The sequence below is a fragment of the Papaver somniferum genome, chromosome 7 (assembly GCF_003573695.1).
Source record: "Papaver somniferum cultivar HN1 chromosome 7, ASM357369v1, whole genome shotgun sequence".
NCBI classification, from domain to species: Eukaryota; Viridiplantae; Streptophyta; class Magnoliopsida; order Ranunculales; family Papaveraceae; genus Papaver; species Papaver somniferum.
This window is the reverse complement of record NC_039364.1, coordinates 110,018,353-110,030,232: the sequence shown is the minus strand read 5'-3', so window position 1 is coordinate 110,030,232 and position 11,880 is coordinate 110,018,353. Positions and strand designations below refer to the sequence as shown.

General features: G+C 36.5%; 1 protein-coding gene across 1 annotated transcript; it reads right to left on the bottom strand.

The window, feature by feature from the left end:
* Positions 1–2,176: 2,176 nt before the first annotated feature.
* Positions 2,177–5,815, bottom strand: LOC113298106 (uncharacterized RNA methyltransferase pc1998-like). Its single transcript, XM_026546777.1, has 15 exons — positions 5,528–5,815; positions 5,265–5,379; positions 5,066–5,177; positions 4,932–4,976; positions 4,747–4,814; positions 4,580–4,634; positions 4,393–4,472; positions 4,183–4,266; positions 3,961–4,074; positions 3,591–3,709; positions 3,364–3,481; positions 2,986–3,116; positions 2,708–2,861; positions 2,518–2,597; positions 2,177–2,353 (listed from the first exon to the last, which is right to left on the bottom strand). The coding sequence occupies exons 1-15, from the start codon at positions 5,776–5,778 to the stop codon at positions 2,203–2,205; spliced, it is 1,677 nt and encodes a 558-aa protein (XP_026402562.1). The 5' UTR covers positions 5,779–5,815; the 3' UTR covers positions 2,177–2,202.
* Positions 5,816–11,880: the final 6,065 nt, after the last annotated feature.

The window sequence follows — 11,880 nt, the reverse complement described above, 5'->3', positions numbered from 1 at the left end:
TTCTGTGTGAGACGGATTTGTTTATTATCAAGTCTGCGATTTTGGGTTGCAGCAACTCTTGGTTGTGGGTGAGATCAGCTAAGGGAATCAAGTGCGCAGTATCCTGGTGGGATTAGAGGCGTAGGAGTACAACTGTACCTTGGATCGGTGGGAGACTGATTGGGGTTCAACTATAGTCCAGTCCGAAGTTTGCTTGGAGTAGGCTAGTGTCTGTAGCGGCTTAATACAGTGTGTATTCAATCTGGACTAGGTCCCGGGGTTTTTCTGCATTTGCGGTTTCCTCGATAACAAAACTTCTGGTGTCTGTGTTATTTCTTTTCCGCATTATATTTTATATAATTGAAATAATACAGGTTGTGCGTTCGTAATCATCAATTGGAAATCCAACCTTTGGTTGTTGATTGATATTGATTGATCCTTGAACATTGGTCTTTGGTACCGTCCAAGTTATTCCTTGTATTTGATAAAGACTCGATATTGGTTTTAGCTTGAGTAAAAATCAAATCAAGAGAGAGATATTAACTCCTTGAGATACTTTTATCTAGACTGAGTCTGACTGTCTAGTTGATTCTCTAGCAAAGTATTTCGGAGTTAGTCCATACATATTGCTAAGCGAAATATTGGGTGGTGTTGTTAGACCCCCGCTTTTTCAGTTTGGTTGACTGAGTTCATCGTCTCCATTAATGGAATTTGGATGTTCTTGGTGCTTCCTTGAGAGATGACCATTATGATTAAACCTTGGTTTGAAGTTGGCATTGACCTCTTCTGTGAGTCTAGCTACCTTCATATCTTGCATTTTTTTTTTCCATGAATGTTTCTGGTGAGAAGAAACCTAGTTTCTCACATTCCCTTGAAATATCTGGACATTGCTTCATGATATGGCCGAATTTACCACACAAAAAAAAATACTTTAGGTAGTCTTGATGGTAACGTGAAATTTAACTCTTGTCTGATGGGCTCTGTAACATCCATCTTGACTCTGACTTTAGCAAAATGTCCCCACTTCTCAGTCAGATTCAGATATAGGATAACGAGTTCTTATCTTGCCTGCTAAGAATTCAACCATTTTGATTGTTTGAGCACTCAGTGGCAAACCATGAATCTGAACTGTGAAATCTGCATATTTGAACTCATATTCTTCAGGGAGTTTGTCAGGATCGCATAGTTCCATTAGTAGAAGATCTTCATTCAGTCCCCATGGAGATCTGGTTACTATTGTGTTGTAGTCGCATCTCAATTCAAAGTTAACTAAGTAGATAGCTTTCCCAAAGCTTGATATGTCTATCTCCAAGATCTATGGAGCATATTGTATAACATATTGAGACCATACTCTCTTCTGGTGATGGTGGTGATTACCAAGGCGTATTTATGAGTTGTTGATGTCTCTACCAAATCATCTGGTACCTTGAATTCTTCCTCTTTATCATGCAGTACGGCAGCCATTCTGTCTGCCAGATCTTCATACTCTGGATTTGAGGATTGGGTTGAAGAAGAAGCCATGTACGTAAAAAAAGACGTTGCTTGAAGAAAACACCTCTTCAAGAAAAAGAGAAACAAATGATCTGATTGACCTGCAAAACAAAACAACACAACAAGAAAGACAAGAAGAAAACTTATTAGGGAGGAAAATTTAGACCGTTCTGACGAGAGAAAAGGATCATCCTAAAGATGAGAAAAAATCACCCTAGAGACGAGATTAGTTAGGTGTTTCCTTTTTGCACAAGTTATACACTGTGCACACAAAATGCATCCATTATTTTCATGAAGCATGAGTTTCCTTTTAGTGTGCTGGTTACATGAAAAGCATTTGTTCACAACTTGTTTTCTATGCAGTATGTCCTTTATGTATATACACTAGATTTGTGTCCGTGCTACACAACGGGTGTGCTTAACTTCTCCAAACAAATGTATACAGCATTATCATTCAAGGAAATAACAACGCGAAAAAGGCTATCAATAGCAGCATCATTAATTTCATTTCTTAGAGAAAAAGTCACATAAATAATCAACAATTTGCTTCTCAATATCATTTAACTTGTTAAGTTTTTGAGTCCTACTGTGATAAGGTCACCCTCCTGACGGTGACCGTAAGGGTGCACTTTCTAGCCCCTGGATACAATAAGGATGTATCTCGAGGCAAAACTTAGAAAATAGAAAGAAAAAAAATAGTGGAATATTCAAAGCAACAGACCAGCAACACTTTTATTTAATAGAACATGGTTCCTCTTTTGTTCTTCCGTTATATTTTGTCATTAGCTTTCCTCTTTTCTTCTTTTTCTTCTTTTTCTTTCCTGTTTTCTTTTTCTTAACTCCACCCCCTGCTGTCCGTTTGAACACTGCCAAGATTTCGATGCTGTGCAAATAGTTATACAACAAGTCAAACCAATTAAAATTACTAAAATCATATATGTTCAGCACACGATTATAGAAATATATATATATATATATAGTAAAGGGACAAGGTAACAGGGGATGACCAAGTATAAGATACATCAATGAGAAGAGAAGACATGAGACCTGTTAGTTCCAGGAAAGAAATTGAAGCCATGGGCTTTCTCCAAATGCCACCCTTTACTAGACAACAACGATCTGCAATCCTGTTCATCAGATGAGGACTAGAATCAGTATGGATGAACATAATCCGAATCAGCTTAACTTGAATATTCTAAGTCTCGGAATCTCAGATAATTTTAGCTGCTGTGCTGACCTCCTTAAAGCTCTCCCATCCACAGCTTATATAAATAAGAGTTTCCGGAAGCGATTGACTTTTCTCCCATATTGTTTTGCCTTCTATCTCCACTGATGACTCCTTCGCACGTAAAATCCATGGTCGCTTTTCATCTTTTTCCTTCAAAACAGACCTGGGATAGAAACCAAAAGTGAATTATAGAGAGGCACTATGAATTACTGTAGTTCCCTCAAGCTCATGAAATATAATTAATTGGGATTCATCAACGACAGCAGATGCTAAGATATAGTTATTACCTCACAGGGGACTTTGCCTTGCGCTCATAATGAAATAAGTTCCGTAGCGTTTCAACCAGGGTTGGGTCCAACCCTTTCCTAGGAGGATCAACAACAACTACATCTGATCCCTCGAGCCAAGAGAGAGGATCCTGATACATTTACCAGTGGGTTATAAGAAGCCAACAAGCAAACCAAGTCATGTGTGACAATTGAAAACACACTTCCAGGCCGTATTTAGGATAAAATATAATATAGAACAAAATGAGGTATGAAGCAATAAAATCACAGTACTGATCAAATTTCTGATACAGTTAAAACATTAGGAACGACATAGAAATAATAAAATATGGGTCCAGCAGAGAGAAGTTGAGGTGAGGCTGAAAATTGAACACTGACAATTGAAGTGTCTGCATGGTGCCAGCTAATGTTGCTATCTAGATGTTTTGGCAAGCGGCTGACTGTCTTCTCAAAAGATAGCTTCGACTCTTTGTTAATTTCAATGCACTTAACAGACCTGCGAATAGGTAATAGTAATTTTGAACTTCAATTAGGTTACTTTTCTGTAGGAGACTTTGGAGTTTCAAACATTAGATCAAGCAAATAGAGATACTAAAGTTACTTGCCTGCATTTCTTAGCAACAGCCAATGATAATCCAATGACACCTGCTCCTGCATACATATCAGCAACTGAAGCGCCATAAGGGACATACTTGTGCAATCTTTGGAGCAAAGAATCAAACGCCTGCAACAATGAACCCGCTAATATTCAAGTAACAGCTGGTGTGTCTTGGAAACCCCAATCAGGAGGGGTTTCTCGATGGACATACTTAACTATTAAGCTTTGCATCAAGGGGTTAATGTAATTCAACAGACACTCTCAGATTCCTAGTTCATGTTAAGGTAGTTGACCAGGTCAAAGTTCAAAATGGATAAATGTACTTCAACTCTTGAAATTGAATATAAAGAATTTGTTGGAATCTAAACTTATCTTACCCTTGTATTAGCTTGACCAAAACTGGATGGAGCCAAGGATATGTCGATTCCCCCAACACGTTCCCAAAAATCTATTTCCCCTAATAGATGTCTCCACCGATTTCCAAAAATTATCTGTGCAACGAATACCCGATTCAAGTTAATTTTTGAAGAAAAAAATCAAAAGGTTCAAATTTGTACAAAATCTACAATCCTGGAAAATACATTCACGCCTTCACTTACATTGTTAGTCGATGTCTGGAAGTTAACCCAAACAGAGTGTATGAGATTAAGATTGCTACTGGGCCCACCATTTCGCCATAAGAACTGCAAACAAATAAACAGACCATCATTCACTTGATCTGAGGAATTAAGAGGGTGCATACACAAGCAGGATCTTGATACTTAAAGTTCAGAGGCGTGCAGAATATACTAATAAAACTGATGGCTCACAGTGGCCAAAGCATTCAACTTGTCTGCACCGTATGAAGTCTCATTTCTTGAATTCCAAACCAAGGAAACCTGTACTTTACCTGAAAACAAATATAATTTAATTTAATTTTCTACGCATTTTCAGTATTTTACATCATACCCTGTAAATTTTGGCTACAAATGCAAACACAGAATTCATCCTACTAACCGCTGCGGTATCTCTCAGTCGCTGGAAGGGATGTGTTATGCATAGTGACAGCCATCTAAAAAAAGTTTCAAAACCAATAAATCTGTCACATATTTCTCAATTGAATCATGTTCTTTTTTACCTAAAATCTGTAATAGGATCTGATAAAAGGGAGTCAAACTTCTAACCTGCACATATCGAAGCTCCCCAGTTACCTCGTCTTCATCATATGGCACCACATCCAGCTTAGCCATTCCTAAAACAACAAAAAATAGTGACAACGCGCAATCTTATCGATAGTGTCAAACTTAAAATCCAGAACTCAAAAAGAAAAAAAGGAAAAAAAAAAGAATCCTGATTGGAAAAAAGTTGCCTTGTTTAAGAAGCTCAACAGCTGCATTGATGCTCGGATGATGAGCTGCAAAACCATAATATTAATATTGCGATTTCAATTAAATGTACACCACCAGTTGTCAAAACCATAAGTAAAGTTCAGGTGGAGCTAACCTTGGCAGGAAGGAATATCTACAACATTATGAGTACCCTCTTGATACAGACCAATCAAAGGTTTAACTGAAGAACCTCTAACAGCTAATTTTGCACGACATCTCCAACCCCACTATAATATATTATCACAATTCAGTATTTTTCGTCAAAAAAGGTGTAACAAACTATACAAATCAAATTAACATGCTAGTATCCATACCAATCTACAACTATCAAATGTAAAATTTGAAACACCAAGATTTCTAAAGAAAGCATTAGCATCTTCAAGTATGTTAGGACTATGAAGATTCCATTCGTGGGTGCACCCAGAACACCTGCAAAATCAGAATACAAGTTTTAAGCAAAATCAAATTGTTGCCAGAAAATTAAACAAACACTTAAACTACAAATATAAATAAATCAAATAAACGAATTGGAAAAAGTTTCTTGAGTAAACGAAGGTTTAAAGAAATGGGTACTTACGAATCAAAGTGCTGACATTGAAGTGCACAATTTAACGAAGGATCTGGGACTATTGGGTTATTATTAATGCTATTGTTGTTATTGTTGGTGTTAGGTATCAGTGAAAGGGTTTTTGGTGAAGGTGATGGTAATGATGGAGAAGATGAAGATAGTTGAGTGTGAATTGGAGAAGATTGAGTTGTAAGATGAGATTTGATGATGAGTGAAGATGACGGTTTTTGAAGGACTGGTGAGATGAGTGAGAGAAGCATTTCTCTGTTGCTAAATATATTTTTTTGTTGAGAGTTCTTGGTGACATGAGGGCGGGAAATCAAGTGGATAATGTTTACATTCTACCCTGTTCCTGGTGCTGGAGCAACTGGGGTAAAACGCCTTAGCACTAGTAGTACTACTGTAGTAGTAACTTCGATAAAGGCAACATTTTTGATGAAGACGGGCTTTAGTTATACTTGGTGAGAGTGAGACTGGCACTCGGGCTGGTTCTAGTTTGTGAGTGACTGCCTTTTTTTTTATTTTTCTCCAGCGCTTCAAACCGCTCTCTAAGTGAAGGTGGCCCCCTACCCTGTGGAGATTAGCAGAGGGTACCATGAAGAGAAATGTGAGGTGATTATTTTATTTTTCAGTATGTAAGAGCAGTTCCAATGGATTGGATAAATTTTTGATTCGTTCATTTTGATCCCAATATATTCATTTGATCCCACTATGGACTCAATAAAAGAGAAAAATGGGTGGGAAAACGGCAAATTTAATGATTTGTCCATTACGGTTATTGAGCCGCCGCGCGTCTTGTCTTAGATCGCGTGGTTGATCATAAGCCATCGGCGGATTCAGATAAGCCATGCGGTCTTAGTAAATCCGCTAGCGGGTCATTTGAAACCGTGTGTTCGTTGTTCGTCCGCCAACGGCTACATCTGATATTAATCATCCATCGGTTCTGATTTATTCTCTACAAATTCATCTCATTTCAACCTTAAAATTCACAACTTTTACACCCTCTACCTTTAAATTTCTCAATTTCATACCATCTCAATATTCATTGTTTCCCCATTTCAAATATAGTACTCATAGTATCTCAATTTATCATAAAAAATTCCAAAAATCCCTTTATACAAAAACATGGCATCCCCTCGCAACAACCATAACAACAAGCGCAACAATCACAACTACAAACCGCAATAAAGATCTGGTCGAGTCTGTGGTGCCAAATTTACGATGGATGAAGATGAATCAAGTTTTTAGTAGATCAAATCAATGGTTTCCAGTAGGAAAATAATACGTTTTATGGAAAGATTTTACAAAAAATTGTTAAAGAAACAGGTAACATCCATAATCGCGATCCCAAATGGTTGTCTCATCGTTTTCATGCAATTAGCAAGGATGTTAGTAAAATACGTAGCTTTGATCGTGCAAATGTTCCGATGCAAAAGAAGTGGTGAAGATGAACCAGATGTGGAGTGAAGATGTCGAGAAGAGTGGCAAAGGATCCAAAAATTTGGTTTCCAATATAAGTTAAAGTTGTTTCAACATTCTGAGGGTGCTTAACAAATTTGATCCATACGTGTTGGAAGGTAACCAAATGCCAACAAGATCACTACATAGTCCAATTTCACAGTATTTTCAGAATGGTGCACTTGTTTCCTCACTGGAAGAACATGTTGAGTCTCCAAGTAGTCAGGAACAACATAACACCAATATGGATGTTAACACCAATGTCAAAAGAAGAACAGGACGGGGTCAAAAGGCCGGAAAAGCAGCGAGAGACGCAGACCAAATGTTAGCAGATGGATGTTCAAACGAGTTCAACTACTCCGGCGCTTGGCAGTAAGACAACTTAGAAAAATTCGTCTTTCGTGACGATTGACTGAGCGTTATTTGACAACGATCTTTTTTTGAGGGCTTTACAGCTTGTTGCTAAGTTATCTGCTCGATATGTATCTAAGGAATAAAGAGAACCAAAGGAAGTAACAAGGCGAATATCAACTTCGAGAACAACATTACAGGGATTTTAACATGAACAAGCTACTCTCATGAACACAACAATAATGAATTCACGACAACTTAGGTTATGAGAGCAGTAAGTAGATAGGATGAAACAACAACTGAAAATGAACAACGAAACCGACAACCTGCCTAGTATAAGAATGAGGAAGACGATGCCGATGCCGATGCCTCATAAGAAGATGAAGATGAATACCTCCTTGATTGAATATACTATCTATTTTTAATTATAATTTAGTAGTTAAGTAATTTGGTTGTTAAGTTTTATTTAAATGTAATGGTTTAGCTTAATTTAATGTAATGTAATGCTTTTAACTTATCAATTAATTTAAACCGTCTCACTACATTACATCTTAATTTAATGTAATGCTTGAAAAAAACTACTATCTGCCTCAGTTTTAACGACCACGAGAGTGTGCTCTTGCTTTTGATCATCTTGCTCCTTTTGTGGCCCAAAGGTGCTTAGTTAGATCATCACATAGTTGTCCATAGAGGCCCCGGTTTTGAATTATGTCAGTGGAAAGTCCATATTCTCTTGTCGGACGTGCCGCACTACAAGCCTTGGTGTCAAATCTTCATCTGGAAAACTAGTACAGGTTGGGTCACGTCTGGTTTCCTCAATAACCATGTTATGGAGAATAATGCAAGTTAACATAATTTTGTTCATTTCTTGAAGATCAAAAAAGTGTGTCGGCCCAACTATGATGGTGAACTTCCTTTTCAAAAGGCCAAAAGCGTGCTCAACATCCTTTCATAGAGCCATTTGTTGGATATTAAAATACTTCATCCTTCGCAGTCGTTGGTCCAAACCCTGTTTGACTATAAGCTTGAACCAAAGTTGACCATTCTGCATAGATATTGCCCGCAAGATAATACCCCTGAGTGTAGTCATGACCATTGATGGTGAAATTACAGTGCGTCGCAGATCACATTCTTAAGAACTTGAAACAATGGCGATTTATGCAAAACACTGATATCATTATGTGAACCCGGGAATCCAAAAAAAGCATGCCAAAACCAACAATCATAAGTACCTGAAGCTTCCAATATTACATTTGGTTTTGGATAGTGACCCTTATATTGACATGCACATTCAACCGGACATGCTTCCCGCTTCCAGTGCATGCAATCAAGATTACCTAGCATTCCTGGAAAACCCCTCTTTGTGTTTTCGGTAGTGATTCTATCAACATCTATCTGAGTAGGTTTTCGTAAGAAAGTTTAACCAAAATGCTTGAGTATTATTTCGCAAAACATTTTGAGATACCTAAATGCGGTTGTTTTTTCCTTATGGATGTACTTATCCATGGAATATGCTGGTACCCCATAACATAGTATTCGAAGAGCTGAAGTGACATTTTGTTCAGGACTAAAGCCTAATACATTCATGCATCATACTGATAATTAAATAAATGTTGTACCTGGCAAAGCTCACAATAATCCTTTGAGTCAAGTTGCAGCCCATGCAGAATGGACACTAAAAATCCGCATCGGATTACGCACATCCATGATCAAAGTAATCATACATCATCTTGTCATGGTAAAAATTTCTGTCTCGCCATGTCCATCTTTTAGTCATAACTTCATGTGGCTTTAAAGGCTTTGGTGTCATCCCTGAATGTAATTGCAACATAAAACTTCACCTCCTTCTATCCTGATATTTCCTCTTCATCCATTTGACGCAAAATCTCTACATATCTTTCTTACTCTTCTTCATACAAGGTTTCATCAATTTCCGTGTTTTCTTCAGAAGAACCAAAATCATGATTCATGGTTGAAAAATAATAGAGATTGACATTGAGAGAAATTAAGTTTAGATTGATTGGATGAATAATTGTTGTGATTTTTGGAGAAGGAAATCGAGTTGTATATATTGGGGGAAAATTAGTCGTTACGGTGACCGTTACAAAAGTAGTTGTTGGCGGCTTTAGAAAAGCCGCTAACGGTTTAACCAAGACCGCCAACGGTTTGTTTTAAACCGCGGATCCGCGCATCTCATCATGGTCCGCTGACTTGAATTTACCATAGTAGAATCCACTTTGCCTGTCCCCGTGGCTTAAAAAATGTTTAGAACATTTTTTTTTAGAACAAAGCTTTGTAATATATTATAAAGTAAAATATAATATAATATAAATACACAATTTTGAATAATCTTATTAAATTAATTATATTTATCTTGAAAAATCCATCACATTAATCGTTATACAAATAACTGGAGAGTATATTAAGTGTGCAAGCGTAGGTCAACATGATATAACATAATTATCTATGTATTGTGCCTGTATGATATATTATGCCGAGTGTCGGTGCAAAATTAATTACCCCGACAATCTTCGAGATTTGTGTATGTTGATCGAATCTCCGCCTTTGCTTTATTTCTCTAGAATTGTAGATGAAAAATATGGGGGGTACCTGCAAAGACACTCTGATGCTTAAGTCAGAGAGAGTTCTAGACAGGTTTTTCAAAGGAGAAAAGGAATTGTGATTGTGTACCTTTTGAGTTGGATTTCAGCCTCTATTTATAGGCAGAATTTTCTTTTTAATTGTTATGATTTGTAGTTATCTCAAATAACCACCAAGATTTACATTTATCTTATGAGATTTGTAGTTATCTTGAATAACCACTTAGATTTGTATTTATCTTCCGAATATTTGCATATATCCTGGAAGATTCATGTTTATCTTCATCATATTTGTACACATCTTGAAAGATCCATGTCTATCTTGTCAAGATTTGAATTTATCCAAGAAGATCTATATCTATCTTGAGAGATTTAAATCTATTTTCTCCATATTCATAAATATCTCAAAAGATCTATATTTATCTCTTTGAGATTTGTATTTATCTTCAATGGTTTCCATAATAAACCATTGGGCCTCTTTAATAAGCAATTTTTGGTTTCCTTAATAAACCATTGGGTCACCTTGATAACCCAGACGGGCCTCTTTAATAAGCCATTTTTGGTTTCCTTAATAAACCACTGGGTTACCTTGATAACCCAGTCGGGCTTCTTTAATAAGCCATTTTTGGTTATGTGGCGCTTGTGTGCCCTGTGCGTACATCATTTTATGATGGTACAAACACCGAGCCTTTGACTAAAAGGGTACAACATGACGCACAAGGATATAGCAGAATTTTGGGGGGTCCTAAGCGAACTAATAGAAGCGGGATCTATATAAGCAAGATAGTTGTTTTTTCTTTGTGATTTCATATTAAATATATTAGAGCATTGCTCGGCCGAACTTGCAACTTTTTCTATCTCAAGCTTGTTGCCAATGTTAGATGCACAAAACTATATCTTGATTTTCAATCTACTAAAGTTAAGTCTAGGACTAAGATTAGAGCATGGTAATTGAGTATCAAATATCACTAAAATACCTCGAAGATTGAACACTGAATTTCAAACTAAGATATTTGCAAGAACGTCATAAGAAATGAGGTATGTGAAAACTAACCCATCTTATTTACTCATAGTATCTACGGTTATATCTTATGAGGCGTTGCTATATGATTTAGTAGATTTAATATTGCAAATAATAAATTTTCGAGTTCAAGCTTGTTTTATTTAAATTCTAGAAATATGATTGGAACAATGGATGTTCATAAATCTTTAGCAATCTTAGTTAAAATAATTTATTGTTCACAAACTTATTTTGTCTAAGTTAATTGATCTTTTAAAAATGTCTCAAGCAAACAGTGCATATCAGTTATGGCTATTATAATTTTTTTTAAAATTCAACGTGACGAAGTTAATGAACTGCTTGGAACAATTTACATATACCCAGTCGATCTTAATTCCGTGAACTGTGCAGCGACGCATATCCAGTATGCATCCCTTTCGCATAACTAATTAGACTAATGTAAGCATATCAAGAATTTCGAATCAAGTTTATCTTGATAATTAGTTCTCGAAATATATATGACTAAGCTTAATGAACATTTGTTCATACTTGATGAATTTCGGTTAAGAACAATTTATTGTTCATAATCTAAATTGTGATTCAAGATTATCATTAGAAAATAGCATAGAACAGTGATATGTGTCACTGATGTTATTTGGGAATGTTTCAAATTGATTTAAAGATAAATATAGAACTACTGAAAATCTGGATACAGGACAGTATGCATACCAGTTTCACAACCTTGGAAAAGTGGTATAGGTCCGGAGCCGCAGTACATGTACTCAGTACACATATCAGAGTAGCTATATGTAGACAGTGACGCATACCCGGTATCCATACCACAAAAATTCTATGAACTACTGGAATGGTACGCATACCGAAAAAGACTGTTGGTTTTGAAACCGGTGTGGTATCCATACCCGATACACAAACTGGAAAACTTTTGTATGTTC